The sequence below is a fragment of the Pleuronectes platessa genome, chromosome 13 (genome assembly GCF_947347685.1).
Source record: "Pleuronectes platessa chromosome 13, fPlePla1.1, whole genome shotgun sequence".
NCBI classification, from domain to species: Eukaryota; Metazoa; Chordata; class Actinopteri; order Pleuronectiformes; family Pleuronectidae; genus Pleuronectes; species Pleuronectes platessa.
The window spans coordinates 15,034,585-15,053,227 of NC_070638.1; the positions used below are offsets into that span (position 1 = coordinate 15,034,585).

The 18,643-nt window shown below is 43.6% G+C and overlaps 2 protein-coding genes across 2 annotated transcripts; both read left to right on the forward strand.

Annotated features, from left to right (window-relative positions):
* The first annotated feature begins 1,572 nt into the window (after positions 1-1,572).
* Positions 1,573-6,619, forward strand: crsp7 (cofactor required for Sp1 transcriptional activation, subunit 7). The gene is made up of 3 exons (XM_053438874.1): positions 1,573-1,925; positions 2,904-2,978; positions 3,070-6,619. Exons 1-3 carry the CDS (start codon positions 1,854-1,856, stop codon positions 4,777-4,779), a joined length of 1,857 nt encoding a protein of 618 aa, XP_053294849.1. The 5' UTR covers positions 1,573-1,853; the 3' UTR covers positions 4,780-6,619.
* Positions 6,620-10,928: 4,309 nt separating this feature from the next.
* cnn2 (calponin 2) lies at positions 10,929-18,250 on the forward strand. Its single transcript, XM_053438880.1, has 7 exons — positions 10,929-11,204; positions 13,931-14,052; positions 14,168-14,234; positions 14,658-14,795; positions 14,893-15,009; positions 16,408-16,554; positions 16,855-18,250. The coding sequence occupies exons 1-7, from the start codon at positions 11,148-11,150 to the stop codon at positions 17,158-17,160; spliced, it is 954 nt and encodes a 317-aa protein (XP_053294855.1). The 5' UTR covers positions 10,929-11,147; the 3' UTR covers positions 17,161-18,250.
* The last annotated feature ends 393 nt before the right edge of the window (positions 18,251-18,643 follow it).

Below are 18,643 nucleotides of genomic sequence, written 5' to 3' on the forward strand. Positions count from 1 at the left end.
TGCTCGGCCTTGCTTTGTCCTCGGGCGAACCACAAAAAGTAACGACAGCAGTAGATGCTTTATGATTTGGGGCCTTCTCAGCTGGCACAAGTGAGACTCGGTGCACGTCTTCGTTTGACCTGCTGCTCCCACTCTGTCCACACTGACATGAGATGGTAGATGTTTTGTATGTGGGTGCAATAAAACTGAAAAACCAAGATGCCTGCTGGAAAGATTTCTCTCTATCTCTCAGCAGATAAGGGCCAGGATTCTGTTGGGGAGGTTTTCGTTTACCGGTTTTCAGCTGCTGTGGGCGTCGAGAAGCTAGTTTCAGATTGGAGGGTTTTCATCACATTTGTTTCAGTCATAGGGTTTCAATAGAACTTACAAATCCCGAAATGTAGCCAACCTAACTTCCGCCTTAATATCAATACAAGTAATCATAATAATAACTTTTAAATTAACAAATATGATCAAATATAGATCTATGATTTCATGCTCATAATATTTTGCCACTTGGAAACCACATAGCTGAGACGAGAGCTACCCATGGATAATGCCCTCAGTGTTTGAAAATTAAAGTTCCCACACCTCACTTCACCTCCACTGATGCCCTCAAATGACTCCATTGTTTTGACCACCACTCTGCTCCAACCATCCTGACTCAGCCCTCCCTGTCTATGCTCTCTCAGAGGCACCCTGGTTTTCAGACTGCACGGCACCACCTGCTGGTTGAATGCTGTAATAAAATGTGAGCGACATTCATCTGTCACAATAACTTATAGCCTGTACTGAACCAACACATCCTTTTTTATGAATATACACGGTAAACATTTGATTTGAGCGCCTGACTCCACAAGAGTGTGTTTGAGAGAGAGATGGTGGCTGATGCAATTATGTGAAAAACAAACAATTAGCCTGAGTTAATTTAAAGGAGCTTCCTCAGCTAATGTGGATTTAATGAAGGGTGAAATGAAAGGAAATTTTGCTTCTTATTTCTTACACAGATCTTATTTGTTTTGTCTTGTTTGGTTCTTTGTTGATTTATTCCCATGTGAAGCACCTTGTTGCTGTGATTATTATCATTACTGTTGCTGTTGGAATCATTATTATTTGACCGAAGTGTATTATGATCATTTTAACAGCAGATCAATCTAGAGCTGAAACAATGAGTCGATTAGTCAATAACAGAGTTAATCTACAGCAAAATCAATTAACAACAATGTTGTTTTTCAATACTCAAGAGACTCACGATTCAGGAGACGTGTTTTGTATTAGCTTTTAGACGATTAGACAAAACCCCACAGAAATAAGGACTCAAAATATAGAATCAAATTAAGTTAAATGAAGATGAAATATTACAAATATATGGCTATACATTACATATACATATATCGATCTATCTAGCTATCCATCCATCCATCCTAGAATCCTGAAAACACCGGACCGTGGTGATGGCATTTAAAAGAACCCAGGTATCCAGATCCCCTGGTGGATCCCACTCAGGCACCGGAGGGAGGAGCCGCATCTTCCCGGCGTGCAGGTGAACGCCGGGGATGTTTACTTGACTACGTGCGAACGTCAAAAGCTCACGCACGGTATCCCGGCATGCAGCAGGAGGCCGTCGAGAGAGCCAGCAGCTGGTAGTGAGTTGCTACAGCGCCGAGCAGGCAGCAACTAGCGGCCAACACAGCGCCGAGCATTTCCCACTTCCATGTGAGACAAGCCGAGCCGTCTTACCCCACAGGCGACCGAAGAATATGCTGTTCGGGCGCCGGACGTGTCACCGCAGCGGCGTTTGAGTCCCACCTGTCACCCTGCTCTTGATTTCGGAGGATTCCTCCCTCCGTCCTCCGAATCGCACCGAACGGGCAATGACAACGGTCTCAGCAACCCCGCAGCAGATGAGGGACCGGCTGCTGCAGGCCATCGACAGTCAGAGCAATGTGAGTGACACTGAAGCTAGCGGGCTAGCCAGCGAGCGTTAGCTTGTTTACCTGCGCCGCGGCACACTCGACAGGGCAGTGAGGACCAGCGGCTGTCAGTGAACCGTCTTCACGTGTATTAAAGTGTGTTTCGTGTCCCGTGTGAGGGGGGGGAGGGGGGAGACGCTGAGCTCCTCAGCTGACAGCTCGGAAGCTCACTTAGCATCACGGCTGCCCTGGCTGGTCTGCCGTTAGCTGGGTTAGGTAGCATGCTAGCTGCTAGCCTACCCGCAACACTGAGGCGGTTTTATGTCTTAAACCATATACATGTGAATCATACATGTCCCTTAGGATCACTGACTTCATTACGATTTGTCTACGTGCTCTGTCAACTGGCCGTGGTTTCTTTTGAGATGGTTCTGTGCAACAATGCTCTGTAGCTAGCTTACTCTCAGCTTGAAGGGCTAAAGCTACATTGTAGGAAATAGTCGGGTCGTTCCTTCTCAAGTTAGTTCATGGTAGCCAGGGAAGCTAACACAGGTTAGAGTGCCGACACTCACACGCAGATTGACTTTGTCCACAGAACAAGAATCTCACGTGGATTTAAAGTAATATCTCAGTTGTCTGTAGTTTCTCTTCACATGCTGCACTTCTGCTGCAGCGCTGGAAACGATGAAGGTTTTTTCGAGTTGACATACTGCCATCTTTACTTTTCAGCTTAGCAGACAGAGAAGCTAGTGTTTCCCCGGCTAACTCGAACGCTAACGTTGACTGCTGCCCAGTTCACATGATGCAGACACGATCCAATACATTCGATATTTGGCTTATAGTGATTTAGCTTTACAGTCATTTGGTTAATTAGCAGAAGTCATCAATGTTTCCCCAGATACATCCTTCGATTTATCAACCATTTCCACATTATTAACCCGGCCAGTTAAAGAGTTATGGGCAATACCCAATGTGCTGAGATGATCAAATCTTTGTATTTCCCTCCTTCAGATACGCAATATGGTTGTAGTATTGGAGGTGATTGCCTGTCTGGAAAAATGTCCTATCACCAAAGAAGCACTTGAGGTGAGATACTTAACCATACCTAAAATATTACTTCTTATACGAATCAGGCTGCTTGAATACTGTCCAACTCTCACACACGTTATCTATGCAGGAAACTCGCCTAGGAAAGCTGATCAATGACGTGAGGAAGAAGACCAAGGATGAAGACCTTGCGAAGCGTGCAAAGAAACTCTTGAGAAACTGGCAAAAGCTGATTGAGCCGGGGTCAGCTGTGCCTGCAAGTGCCCCCGGGTCAACCAATGGCAGTTCTCATCCCTGCAGAACCGACGTCTCTCCCCCTGACATCTCAGTGTCTGGGAAGGGTGTCGCTGAAGTCAAGATCAGAAATGATGTTCACAACACATACTCGCCAAAAGCAGAAAAGTCAGGCAGTCGCAAGCGCCGGGCAGAGCACAGAGACAGTGGAGTGCACTTACCAGAAAAAATCTCCAAGCTGTCTTCGTACGATAACTCTGTGTCACCACCACCACCACTCACCAATGGGATTGCAGGCAGTCCAGATGCCATGCCCGACCAGGAGGTCGTGCCATCTCCTGAGAGATCGCGACTCGAGCCCCTCGATAATGAGAAAATCAACAGAATTCCAGTAAATGCTGTCAAGCCTCGCCCTAGCTCCCCTGGAGTGGCCAAACTACCTAGCACTTCATCTTTGATCAAGGTTGCCGTAATGCAGCAACAGGCTAGATTGGATGAAGGCGGAGGAGGAGGGGGCCATTATCAAGCCAAAAGTCCCCGTGGTCTCACCACCAGTCCAAGGAGCGTGAAGCCAGACTCCAAGCGCTCTTCAGTATATGCACCGAAAGCAACGCCAGTCCCAAGCCCTTCCTCGAGGGACTCTCCCATGTCTTTATCCCAGCCTGTGTCCTCCCCAGCCCAAGCATCTTACGCTGACAAGCTGCCACATTCTTCTCATAGGTCCTCGATGCACTGGGCCAGTTCGTCAGAAGTCTCCTCTCATTGCCCACCACAAGACGCATCTGCAACACTGGAATCCCTGACAGCCTCCCCTTCAACCTATCTCCCCCAACAGAACTCCGAACTGAACAGACCGGCATCTGAGGGAGCCACTGCCGCGTCTGACGACACAGACGCGTCAATGGCTCCTAACTCAGAGCATAAAAGGAGGAAGTACAGGTCTAGAGACTACTCTGTCAATTTAGATGGCCAGAAAATAGAAGACATGACTAAACCTGTACGATTAAAAGAACGCAGACTTACATTTGACCCTGTCACAGGTCAGATTAAACCTCTGGTACATAAAGAACCTTCTCAAACAGAGGAACCCCCCACGCCTGACCTCTCTGAGTTTAGGCAAAGAACTAAAAGCACTGTACAACAGCCCGCTCCCCTGGCCCCGACTCCGGCCCCAGTCCTGGCCCCAATCTTGGCCCCAGGCCCCAGTCCCAACCCTTTTCATCAGACAAACTGGAAGGAGCTGTCCAGAAATGAAATCATCCAGTCCTACTTGAACCTTCAGAGCAATGTGCTCAACTCCTCAGGGGTCCAGGCCCCTAGTGCACACTTTTTCATGGCAGAGTATTTGAAAAGGGAAGAACAGGAGATCAAGGAGTCGAGGGAGATGCACGTTTTGCAGAAGGACATCGCAGTAGAAGCTTTACCAGGTGTGAGCCGGGAGGTGACGGGCGAGGACCTGGACAGGATACACACGCAGCACTGGCCAGGAGTGAATGGATGTTATGATACCGTGGGCACCTGGTATGACTGGACAGATTGCATATCATTGGACCCTCATGGCGACGTAAGCAGATTGAACATCCTGCCATATGTTTGCTTAGACTGAGGGGTTTGGAACGGATGATGACTTTTTCCACTCCTCTCGTTGTCTCTCCAAAGAGACGAGATACTTTGTGATTTTGTTTGTCCACTGTGAGTTTGGCAAAAGCCAGGTCTGCTAAACTCCCCCCACGCCTCTTCATCTTTCTGTGATAATCTAATTGAGATTTTGGTTGAAAAAAAAAAAAGAGAGAAAAGGATTAAAAGAATAGTTGAGTTTCTAATACCAAGGGCTGTTTCTGTTTTTCTTTTTCAAACTGAAAGCCACAGGATGGTTGAGGCCCGAGCTGATGAGTGCTGGTACTAGCGCAGAAGGCCAAAAAGGGAGGGCGGCGTTATCCCACACAGCCAGAAATGTTGTAATGATGTGAATTTTTAATGTTCTTAATTGTACCCCATGTTTCAGGCTCACTGGGATGACGCAGCCCTCTCCTTTTTACCTTCTAGTCTCATGAGGAATCACAATCTAGCATTCACTTTGAGGGAAGGCATGCTGGGGTTTAGCTGTCCTGTCCAGAGCGCCATGTTGGTGTCCAGAAGAGGTTGTTGATAGAGTTCATCTAGCACAGGTAGAGCTGAACGGGTCCAGACTATGACATACTGGAGCATATGTGGCAGTTACAAGAAGCTTTATGTGAGATATAAAGAGTAAATTATAAATTTCGTATAACATGTATACATCTATTTATTTTTGACCAGTTCATCAAAGCAGATGTTGAAAAACCTATAGATTTGTCTTTTTTTTCTCTTCCCCTGCTTCCATCAGATTGCTGTCAGCCTAATCTTCAATGTAAGAGGGGGCCTACAAGTGTTTTGTTGCATTGGTTTTTCTGTTGAGATTGGCCGATTTGGTTATTAACATTCCATAATCCACCCTTCACCCACTTCCTCCTGTCTCATCACACAGCTCTTATATCTCCAGGAAATCTCTCAAGCTGAAATTTATTCTGAAAAACAATTTGGCTTCCACGAGACCAAAAACATATGTAACTTTACCACAGCGAAAACTCTCACAACACACGATTTCTCTCCCAAGTGTTGCTGAATGTCAAATCAGATGAGGCTGATCAATACTTTGTATTTGATGCACTCGATGCTGGAACTCGCCTTGTTTCCATTCCTTTAGATTTTGGTTTGCCTTCTGAAATTTCCTCATGATATTTTTCTAAGTTAAACAGCCTTTGTGAATGTACAGGATCGAGACCTCTTGCGCACTTGTACATACGTTGACAACTTGTTGGTCATTTTCATTTGCTGACTTGACTGAAGTGTGACTCGTGACCTACGCACCCACAAGTTACAGTTATGTGCTTATTGTTATTCAGACACGTTTAAACTTCTGCCAGCTTCTCTCAGGAGTTTAGGAAACATCTAGGACGTTGTTTGAGGTATCATTTTTCATTTCTTAGCTTCCGTATTTGAATACAGCAAACAAAATGGGAGAGAGAAAGCTGTGTGCATCAGATATTCTTGACATTCTCCAGGTGACGACTAATACTTAATTTAGATTTCCCTTTATACTCATCCGTCACTTCCACATTTTTCCTCACATGATTTGAATTAAGATTGGATTTTTGTGCGGCCTGTCTGTTCATTCTTTCAGTCACTCATCCCTACCAATGTGCCTTGGTAAATGGTTAATCTGGATTTGCCTCCACATTAAACGCGCCTGTTCCGCGAGGCCCGGGTTTACATGCGAGAGCTCGAATCCCAATGATCAATATGACGCTGGTATATGCACCGTTTCTGTTGACTTTTTGTACACATTGGTCGAAGCAAGGGTGAAGCTGCAGACAATGAGAAAACTGCACAACAACACAGCTGGCAATAAAGGAAAAGTGCTACAACTGGTTGATGAGAATCTGTTTTCTGGAGTTTTGACTGGGGGCATCTTTATTTGTTCAGTGTTTAACATCTCTCAATTGTTTGAAAAAATAAAATGATCTAAATCTGAAGCTCAGTCGACTGACTGGTGGCTCTTTTAAAATGGGCTCGTGCTCAACAATTCACATCGACGCTGAATGTTCCTGAAAACTAAACGGCCATTCTGAGCTCTGTACACTTCTGATTTATGTTCTTATCTATCTCTCAAAATTGTTGCTTTAATTTGTGTTACTACACAGTTCGTCCATGTGGGGGCGCACATCCTCCATTAGTTGCCTCGGCCTGCATCGGGATGTGATGTAACAGTGGTAAGATATGAGTAATTTTAACTCGCTGCAATTACTGTATCAGACTTTTTAGGCCACTTAGATTATGTAATGATTTATTTATAAATAAAACAATCATTATAAAGATTCAGATCCTCCATTGGGGGGAATCTGGAAATGTTGCCTCCTCAGTACAGACCCAGTCCTGTGTGTCAACAAGTGACATTTTTGTATATGAGAGATTATACGAGTCCCGACTTGTCTGACAGTTTGTTAGACTCAGGACTAGCGTTAGCGACATCACTTCCTGAGAAGTGAGCTTATCTGATCTGTTATTGCAGTCGGATGAGTAACAGGCGTCCCTCAGGGTGCGTGTACTCTCCCTCTGAATCAGCCTGTCACTGCACACCTGTATGATGTAATTACTAGTCTGTTCAAGTTAACAAATACAGCTGTTTTCATGACCAAACAGCGTCAGAGACTGAGAAGAAAGACTTTGGCTCACGTCACTGTTACCGTCCCCACGACTTTACATCTCAGCATGTCTGGAGAATGATTGATAGGCAAGCGTGTGTCATGGGGTTGAAACTCAGCCAGACGCTACGTCAGGTTGAAGCAATTCATTGATGTCTGCTGATATAAGAGCGGCAAGTATAGTGATCATTTTCCTTTTTGGTGAAGCCGATGACTTTTGGACTCAAGGATGAAATGATCGGATTTGGGTGTTTTGAGGATCGAAGTCACAATGGCCTCACGAAACTCTCACAAACATTTCTTCAAATTTTTGACGAGTTGTCAAAGGTTAAAGGTCACCGTGACATATCATTGTGAAAGCAATAGGTCAGGAGCACCTGTAAAGAATGGAGCTGCATTGGTTGGTGGAGACAAACAATGGCAGGGCGATAGTTCTAGTTCTATTCAAATATAAGCAAATACATTCTCCCTCAGTTTGATTCTGAACTTTTTTTATAGAAACCATCAATACAAAGCCAACACCATTCATTTCAATACCATTTTATTTGTGTTTTACCAAATCACAACACACATTATCTCAAGACACTTTTTTGAATTCCAGACCGCCCAGTATTACAGAGAAACACAATAGTTAAACAATCAGCGTAAAAAGTAAAGATTTCAAATAAAACGCATAAAAACTTTTCACATTTAAAAAGTGAAACATGGCAAATAATTAGTAATTTTTCCTTGAAACATGCTGAATAGCTAAGTTATTTTTGTGGAGGGATAGGTTAGAACCAAAGGAAGAACCCAGGGCTTTTATAAACTTCATGAATCTTGATGAAGTATTTTTAAGTGCGTGCAATTGGGTGCAGATCAAAATAAAACTCGACCTATTGAATTTAAACGTGGTTTCATAATGGGACCGTTGGGCCTTAGTGATAGTTGGACTCTACTGCCATTCATTTGTTTTGATTGATTTTTGCTCTAGTTCTAATGAACAATGCCTGAAACACGAGTGAAAACAAAAGTCCTGACAAAATGCTCTCATCTTTGTAAAGGATGATTTGCTATCAGAGGAGAATCCCTCCGGTTACATAACCTCAAACATGCTGTGCCTAGAAATGACACCGACTGAGTTTCCTGCAGGAATCCCAGTTTAGCTGCTGAACCAACCAGTAAAACGCTCAGTGGAGACGGAGCAGCTGGGACAAACGTTTGTCCAGTTTTCCTGACAATCCGAGAAGCTCACTGGCTTCTTTTGAACAAATGCCCTTAAATAGATTACACAGCTTCTCTGGAAAATCAGCCGGGTGTGTGTCAGAGCATGGATGGCTCCCTGCTCACAATATGTTTGAGGATGAGAAAATGTACAAATAGAATAAAAGATTTAGATGGTTTCTCCAGACGCTCATGTCAGGAATGTTTGCATTTTTATTCATGTCTTTTCCACGGTTAAATCTCCTGGTTCAAGGGCCCCTCACATTTCAGTTTTTAAAAAGAAAATAGATTGAACAACTTGTCCTTTGTTTGAAGGTGATGACGCAGCAGCATAGCACAGACCAGTTCTGCTGTTCAAATAAATGGAGATGATTAACTAAAAGAAGAAAAAGTCCTTTTCTAACTCATTGTGACACGGATCACATCTGTCCTCTACACTGTCGTCTCCTATTTAACAGTTGGACCAGGAGACATCAGTCTAGAATGAGTTTGACAAATCCTGGCAGAGCTTGTGTGTGTTAGCTATCTAAAACCCGCACGGCAGCCGCATTACGTCACCTCGGTAGCTCATTGTGCTTCACTCTAGTTCCCCAAAACTTTTTTTTCCCCCTCCTGTAAAAACCGACTCTGAGTCAAAGAAGTGCGACGGCCCGTCTCGTCCAGTGCACGTCTGGTATGCAGGGTGGGACCCGCAGGTCACTCCCACTATTCAGGAATCTGGGAAGTTTCCACCCATATAAGGACTTTTTGATATCAATCGAGACCTAAGGAAGCGCAGGAGAGGGGCGGAGCCTAGGATCGATTAACGAAGAGCGCGAGCAGAGAGTCGGCAGGAGGAGCGAGAGGCGTCAGCCCCGCGCACTTCCGTAATCGCCGGAATTCAAGGTGTTCTTTTATATTGTGGAGGAATAGGTAGATTAGATTCTGTTTTCAAAAATCGAATCAAATTATATATAAATCGAATCTGGTGCAAAGACTGTAACATGCAGAGGAATATACAAATATATAGAATATATATAAAAGAGGGACATGTACATGGAAAAGTGAGGATACAGTATGACGTCATTAGCAGGTACAGTTAGCAATATTAGGACATTAGTCTTATAGAGTCCTCAATAGAGACTCTATATTGTCATATCTTGTTGATTTACATGTTCATGTGATTTTAGGCTCAACATATTGTGGTTATATATTATATATTTGGGGTAAAAAACACTATACAAGATACATTTATTGTCCCACACACACGACATGCAAGGGGGAAATTTGTTTTCTGCTATGACCCATCTGGTGTACACAGGAGGACACAGAGGGCAGTGGGCAGCCATGCACGGCGCCCCGGGGAGCAGGTGTTAGGGGAGTAAGGTGCCTTGCTCAGGGGCACTTAGACAGTGGGGTGGGGTAGGCACTTTTACAGTGTGGAACAGATCCAGGTGTTGTCCATCCAGGTATGTTGTTTTTGTTGTCACTCCGTGGATTCGAACCAGAGACCACCGTCGGATTTTCTGCCCACAGTCCAACTTTCTGCCACTAGTCCACTGCCTCTCCTATATGTCATTATTTACTGACTACACTTGATGTTTTTAAGGTGAAAACTATTTGTGCTGGGGGCTTTGGGTGCCCTTTTGTCAAGGTGTTTTTCCTCTGTGCGAGTTAAAGCCCATATCACAAGAACATACTGGTCAATGATGTTTTCAATTCTTGTTCCGTGTGCCCCTCCAAATGCCCTTTTCACTACTCTCTGTTTCTGGGGCTACATGAGGATTCAGACAGGACACGATTAGGTGATTTTCAACGTTTTATGTGGATTTCTCAGATAATCGTGTCTGAATGTTGATAAGAAAAATTGAGAAGGTTGCTATCAATCCCCAAAAAGTCTGGATTTAGACGATTTAAATGGGATTCCATTTTGATGTTGGTATTTTCAGCAAGGGCCGGGTCTAGACAGGCATGTATGAGGGGGCAGCCACAAATCTTGAGGGGGCATTGTGCCTAACCCTAACCCTAACCCTATTTAGTTTGAGGGGGCACAACATTTATTTGAGGGGGCCAGGCCCCCTCTTGCCCCTGCCTAGACCCGGCCCCCAAGAAGTAAGAAAAATAGCTAAAAATCTGGCCTTAGCTATAAGGACTGTATAGATGAATGTTGACTTTAAAATGACATATTAGAAACCCCTCTATATAGACAATCCATCCCTGGTGGTTTCTAGATTTCTAATTCCCATACCCCTGACATAAAAAAAAAAAAAACACAACACCCCATTGACGTGTTGTGTCGAAGATGAACGAGGGCTGTGGACGTCCCTCTCCTATAAGAGCGTGGCGGTGGAGGTGAACTCACAGCAGTGAACCATCTTGCCTCGTCGCGTCCTGCTCTTCGACAGAAACCGTGGGAGCGCTGTAATTGGCGGCAGTGACAGAGAAAGGAAGTATTTAGTTCTCACCGCCGTTTCATTGGAAGAGAAAGTCCAGGAGAGTTTGGAACAGATTTGATCCTCAACTCTCATCGTCAGCTCCGCAGGAAAAACCCTTCTCAACCCTCCCGACCATGACCACCTTCACCAAAGGTCCTGCCTACGGGCTGTCTGCGGAAGTCAAAAACAAGGTGCGTGTGTTTGTTTGAGTTCTGATTGATCGTAATTTAACTTAAGTCGCATCTGGAAAATAAACTTCTTCCTCTGCTCATCGGGCTTTTCCCGTGACGCCTGTGTCGCAGTCACCTGGCCTCCATTTTGATGTGAGCGCGCACAGGTTGAAAGGTACAGAGAAGTAAAAGATGTCAACACGGAGAAATGAAGCGTTTTTCATTAGTTTCACGAACTTTTTTAATCTCCACGTAACTTTTTTGGACTAGTTGGCAAAGTAAAGGTCCACTTTGAATTTAACTTTTACACCTGGACGAGCTGAGTTTTAAATTCCCCGGAGGGCAACTTAACAAAAAGGAAGAAAGAAAACAGGAGCATGGGCGTTGTCCCTTTTCTTCTTGTCTCAAGAGTGTGTGTGCGCGTGTGTTTTCTCCTTGTTTGCTTCCAGCATTTTTCGCCTAGCTGCACGTTGTGACCCGCATTAGCAGATAATGGAAGATAATTCGATTCGCACACAAGCGCCTCCTCTCGATTATAACATCTCCGGTTCTTTAGCATCTCCACAAAGTCCAGGAATAGTTTCCATCATTCCCTCTGATCCCAGGTTCTTCTCCCCGGATTGCAATGCACACAAACCAGACCATTGTCCACAGGGAACCTGGCTGTGCAGTAGTGTGTGTTTGTTTTGACCTGTCTGCACAGATCCCTGCACACCCGGATCCACTTAAAATACCAGGCCTGATGCTGGAGATTACTTTTGCTGCTGACGGCCAGCTCTGTAACCTTCAGACTGCCATTTAAATAATGAACCCGCTGTCCCTAACCAGGCCGGGGCAATTAAACGATATCAGTCATTATGGCAGGGGAATTGTCATCAGTAACAATATAACATTGCTTGGTGAGAAGGTGTAACACATTATTAGTCAACTGTATATTTGAAAACGTTTGTCAAGACAACTTTATTATAAAGCATATTTAAAAACGAGCAGACTTCACCAAAGTGCTGTGCAATGAAACCAGACAATGCAAAATGCTAGGAAAGATGAAATAACGTACAAGTATTAAAATGACCCAAGAAGAAGAAGAAGAGGCTCTTCAGTTTTGTCTTAAATGTGTCGTAGAAAATTCAAACCACCTTCACCCTGGAGAGAAAATCACTCTTAACTTTTAAAAGAAATAATATCGCACTCATTCTGATCATTTATCATTATTGTCTTGATATGAAACTTTTTATCTTGATATCATTTGTGCCCAGATGGCCACATTTCCAACTTGGTTCTCCAGGAGATAAATTCTTTAACCCGCAGCTTCAGCTGATTTATCATTGTGTTTTTTATTTTTCCTTCTGCATTCCTGAGCTGTGCCCTTGTATGGGAGAGAAAGGTCCCCCCCCCCACACACGCTTTTCCCAAAAGACTCCACAGAACAACATGTGCCGGCCGTAAAGAATAAGGTGTAGGTTTCCTGTGTGTTACCTTGAATGTAGAATGTGGCCTGGTGGGGGGGGGTTTAAAGAGATGCTGAATTGACTGGTATTTCCGGCCACTGGTGACGTAGTCCCCTCCGTGAAATGCTCGGTATTTGCACTTCTCCTCAAACCCCACCTCCCCACTACTTTTTTCTTTTTTTTTTAAATCCTACTTAACATGCATGCAGAAAATCTACCTGTAGTATTTCACACCAGCGAAGACACTGAGCTTAGAGTTGAACCGCTGCACTATACATCGTTTTTCTAAGTGTCCCCCATCGTCTTGTGTTCATTCAACAGCGCAACAGGCACGCACCCCCCCCGCCCTCTCGCTTCTCCGTTCTGCTCTTTTTATCTGAGCACAGTGGAACAAATTCCTGGTGTTCAGCTTGTCTCTGTAAATTACATCTGTATACTGCTACGCAGGGCAATTAAAGCAGGCCAATATTGTTTTTTAATAAGGGTTAACCAAACGAAGGAAATGTAATTAGAAGACAGAAATTCCTTCAGACTGCAACCAGCTGTGAGTCGACGGCGGCCAACCTCTATGGATATAGTGGGTCAAGCTCTGCGGTGCAGTCTCTCTTTCCCGCGAGGGAACAGAGGGAGATTGTTAGCTGTTGGATAGTTTGCACGCAGCACGTTTCGACACCTGATCCTAAACAGAAGGAGAAGAAATGTATATCTTATTGACTTTTTTCTTTTCTTCTCATTTCTGCTTCCCGGACTGAGCTGCTGTTTATGTGATCACAATTATCCTCCTAAATGGCGTATTTCAGAGCCAGCGTTGTGCGTTTCTTCAATAACCTATGTCATTCAATAAAAACAGTGTAATAAATCACAGTGACACCTTCACTACAGAGTCAATCTTTGTGCCTTGTTTAGCCCTGTTAAACTCTCCCTCCCTCGACTTCCTGTGCAGAATTCTGCACTTTACCAAACAGGAAATCCTTGTTTTCGTGCATGTGTGTCGGGTCACATCAGTGTCACCTTTTATTTATGGGTACTGAATAAGAGACAAACCACTGTGTAGACATAGCACACTATACTGAAACTCTGAGGTGACCGTGAAACAGGATTTCTTGCAGTCATAACACATTTCTGAGGACCAGTTTTTAATGTTATGTGATATATAATAACCCCTTCTTCTATCATTGTTGTAGATGCAGCTTTGTTATCAGCGTCTCTATTTAATTTGTGCGAGTGGGAGGTCAATGTGGGCAGTAAGGAACAAAAAATAAGACCATGAAAGTATTAACTGTTTCTCTTTCCCACCAGATCGCACAGAAGTATGACCTTCAGAAGGAAGAGGAACTGAGGAACTGGATCGAGGAGGTCAGCGGCGAAACCATCGGCCCAGACTTTCAGAAAGGCCTGAAGGACGGAGTCATTCTGTGCAAGTAAGCAGACATCACAGATTTAGTTGGTTACGCTTTAACACAAGCACTTTAATCTGTTGGTTTAATATGTACAGTTGTTTAGAGAAGTTCAATATTTTCCTCTTTTCTGTTTCAGACTTATCAACAAACTCCAACCAGGCTCAGTGAAAAAGATCAACTACTCAGCACTGAACTGGCCTCAGGTGAGTCAGATGATAATAAATGCTTTCTAACCAGATGAAGGTGTGTTTAAATCCTGCGTATTGTTTCCTAGCTGACATCAGTTGGTGCTCTTTGGTACTACCGGTTCCCACACCAGTGATTTGAGACAGTTATGTCATTAACAAATGGCTCCCTTTGCTGTTGTATTGTGTTCTACACGCTTTCTACCAGTTAGCATGTCGGCACGCTGAATCACGCTGTCTAATAGTTACACTTGTATGGAAGCAGTGTTTTTTCTTAGCTGCGGTGTAACAGTCACTGTAAACACACACCTATATTTGAGAACACAAAAGACGGTTCCCAAACAACAACAAAAAATCCCACGTCTGTCGTTAACAATCCTTTTTTAATATTATAGCTGATCGTAATAAAATTTGTGCGTTTTTTTTTTTGTGTTTCTTAAGATGGAGAATCTGACGAACTTCGTCAAAGCCATCACTGTCTACCAGCTGAAGCCTCAGGACCTCTTCGAGGCCAACGACCTGTTTGAGTGTGGCAACATGACTCAGGTGCAGACGACGCTGCTCGCACTGGCCGGCATGGTGAGTCTTAATAAGAATGCACTGGGAGTGCCTATAGGTATGTGTGTGGTTTTTCAAAGTCCACATTGACAACTGGTTCCACTTTTTTCTCTTCAAGGCCAAGACCAAGGGCTGCAGCTCACGGACGGACATCGGGGTGAAGTACGCAGACAAGCAGGAGAGGATGTTTGATGAGGCGAAGATGAAGGCTGGACAGTGCGTCATTGGCCTGCAGGTATAAGTTTGTTTGGAGGCTTGTTCATGAACAGGGTCCAGGTTTAGATCTGAAACTCTAATCAAACCAGCACAAATTGAACGATGTGGACGTTAATCTCCGGTATCACGTGACTGAAGCTGATTTTGGTACAGGTTTGACGGTGATAGTCAAGGATGCTGAAGAGAAAATAATCCAGTGAGACAGGACAAATTTAAACGTAAAACTTAAATTGCGAGAAATAGCGTTCCACGGAATCCTTTGCTATCTGTGCCGGAGCCTGACAGGAGGTGAGGCTCTCAGTATGCTTGGAAGGCTGCGCTCACCACTGCATGTGTCGAAACTATTGGGAAACCAGAGTTTGTCATGGTCCCATGTCAGGCAGAGCATTCTTCTATGTGAGAGCTGCTCATTGTTCTCACAGCCTCTTGAGTCGCTCTGTTTTGTTATTGTTTCTGTCAGTGTCAGGTAGATATCAGGGCTTATTACAGACAGAAGAAGGAGACAAGACGAGTCCCTGTTGAGAAGGCGAGGACGGTGACTGTAACTTCAAAAGCATTTGCTTGTCTAAATTCAAGGGATCTTATGCAATATTTTACCACAGTTTTGTGCAAGAGCAGCCAGAGTGTTGATATTATAATGTTAATGTAATTTTTTACAAATAAAAAATAGTCTCATCTTCTCTGCCACAGGCTAGAAGATGTTAGTTCTGATACCAGCTGTTGCATCATCAGTCAGCTTGTGGTTCAGTTAATGCATGTAACTAAGGCCTTTCTAACCAGACTGCTAGCTAGGTTTTTGAAACATGGGGAAATTCATGATAGTGGCTTTTTACTAGTTTTACGATACGTGGCTTTAGAATGAAAGTGCTCATGTTGGTTGGAGCGGGTATATAGAGGTATCCTTAGAATTTACTTGTCATGTTCCACATCCCGAAACTGAGAAGCTCTCTTGCATCTATTATGATACACAAGGAACAAGTCGCAGTTGCACATTGTTCTCAAGATGAGAAAAACACTAACAAACATTCATGTCTACTTCCACGCCACTACACAGAATGCATGCATTAATCTCACGCTAAAAAAAAAGGTGCAGCGTCTGTGTCTAGGAATCCAAACTAAAGAAGCTTGGCATTATGTTTCCATTGGTGCTGATTGGTGCCGATTAAATTCATTTTATTTGAATCGAAATTATTGTAGTTGGTATCTATTCCCATTAAAGACAAGTCAGATGTTTCAGGTTTTTTTAACCAGTGGAAAAGGGGCTTTACAGAATGTGTTCTTGTAGATTTTTCGTTTTGTCTTGTCTGTCATTTCAATAGGAATTCAAATGTAATGGCTAAGTTGTTTTTATAGCTGTAGACAGTGGTTATGTTCATTAATTGTTCAAATTTAATGCAATGCTTTTTTGTTCTTTTAGATGGGGACCAACAAGTGTGCCAGTCAGGCAGGTATGAATGCATATGGTACCAGGAGGCACTTGTACGACCCAAAAGTTCAAATCCAGCCGCCCATGGACAACACAACCATCAGTCTGCAAATGGGCACCAACAAGGGAGCGAGCCAGGTACTGCAACATCCCCCCCCCCCCCCCCCCCTCTCTCATAAAGTCAGTATTATTGGTGTGAGTGGAAACAAGCCCCAGGGAATCACTGTTATTGTGCTCACTGCTATAAACTTGTATCTTGTTTGGTCTTGTAGACAAAGCTGTAAGCTCCTGTGTTATCTACTTCAAAACTGAGCTCAGTGATATCTTTGTTGAGAACGTTCTAAAGCTTATACAGGAAAGATAAAGGGGACTTATGATTCCATAAAAAACGAACGGGTAAGAAAAAAAGTTGCTAACTTTCTTCTTGTGTCTTTACAGGCCGGGATGACGGCTCCTGGAACGAGGCGTGCCATTTACGACCACAAGATGGGAACAGACAAGTGTGACAACAGCACCATGTCCCTACAGATGGGCTACAGCCAGGGAGCCAACCAGAGCGGACAGAACTTCGGACTGGGCCGGCAGATCTGTGACGTAAAGTACTGTCCTAAACCCGGAGAGGTCCCCAGTGATCAAAACGGGGCAGCGGTCGCCCAGCCCTTCGTCCCAGAATTCCAAGACGAGGGTTACCAAGGTTACCAGGAAGAGGAGCAGGTGTACCAAGAGGAAGGGACGGACTACTAGGAGGAAGGAGAGAGCTGAGGAAGGGAAAGTGCGATTGTATAAAGGAGGCGAGTTGTGCAACAGGACCTCGAGGAAGGTGGTTCATTTTTTATATCAAAAGGATGCTGCACCTCTTTTGGGTCATATCCTTTGAGTATTGAATGAAATGGTCTTCTTAGCATTTTGGAAGACCAGTGTCACACATATCATGATTAACTGTATTTCTGTGGGGTTTGTTTTAAATGTTTTATTTTATTTAAAGTGACCACAGAAGCAATCTTCTTGGCCGAGCTAGTTTTCTATCCCAGGGATTTTTTACTGTGCCAGAGCCCCACCTGCCCTTTTGTTAGTTACATTAAGGGAAATCTCGAGGGGGGTTTTGTTAAGGGCAATATGAAACTAAAAGTGAAATATTATTGATATTTCTTTATCTTCTTAAAACTGTTATACGATCAAAACCACAATGTATGTGCTAATTTTTAAGAACTGTTACATCTGTAAACATCAGCTTATTTGTGTGATAATGAAAATGCCCATTAATACGTATGAGCTACTTCTTCAGTATCGTCTTCATCCCTTCAGTATTGATCATTGACAGTAGTAAACAGTTATGGTTGTCCTGACGGACAAGGGACCAAAATATTTTTAACAAACCAGTTTTATCATCTTATAATATGTCTCCTTCTCTCACTGATTCCAATGTTTATTTTATTTTTTTTATTTAATGGAGGAAATATTTCCTCTGTTTGCATAACCAGTCGGACTGGAGCTGAGCTTGTTTCTTTTGGATGGAGTCGATGCAGTGGGGGAGTAGATCAAATAATACTCCAGTGAAGTTTTGAACATTCCAAGCAAGAATGTTGAAAATCATTCTTGAATATTGGTTGATATGCAAACCAATCATGATTTATATTTGATCATTAAGATTGCTATTTGTGATTTAAATGGGGGGGGGATTTATTTTGGGGGTTGACCTTGACTCCGAATAACATTTTTGTATTGGACTTTGCTTTTTCCTCTGGAATAACTTTTATGCCTGTGGAAAAACACCATGTTTGAATTGAGAACAATGTTGAATATGTGAATACAGTGTAATAAAATGTGTATTCATTATCTGGTGTCAGTTTGATTTGTAAAGAAAATGAAGTTTCATGATGAATCGTAAACAGACAGGACGGGTAATGAAACTTGCTGTGGGCAGTTCTGAGGATGAAAATGATACTGCACACAGCTGCAGGTAGGAATCATGAAACAGACATGTTAGAATTATAATGTTATTAAGTGTTCTTCCACATGAAACATTTGGTATCTAGTGATGCAGATAGTTACTTGCACAAAGGTTATGTTTTCATTGCTGTCTGCCAGCGAGGTCCTGCTCAAGCTACTGAACAGAGGGCTCTCAGCAAATGACCTTAAGGTAATTCTCCGGAAAAGTGGCCCCTGTGACTGATGACTTATGTTTGACATAAGCTACTGTGACCCAGAGGTTCGAGAACCAGGAGAG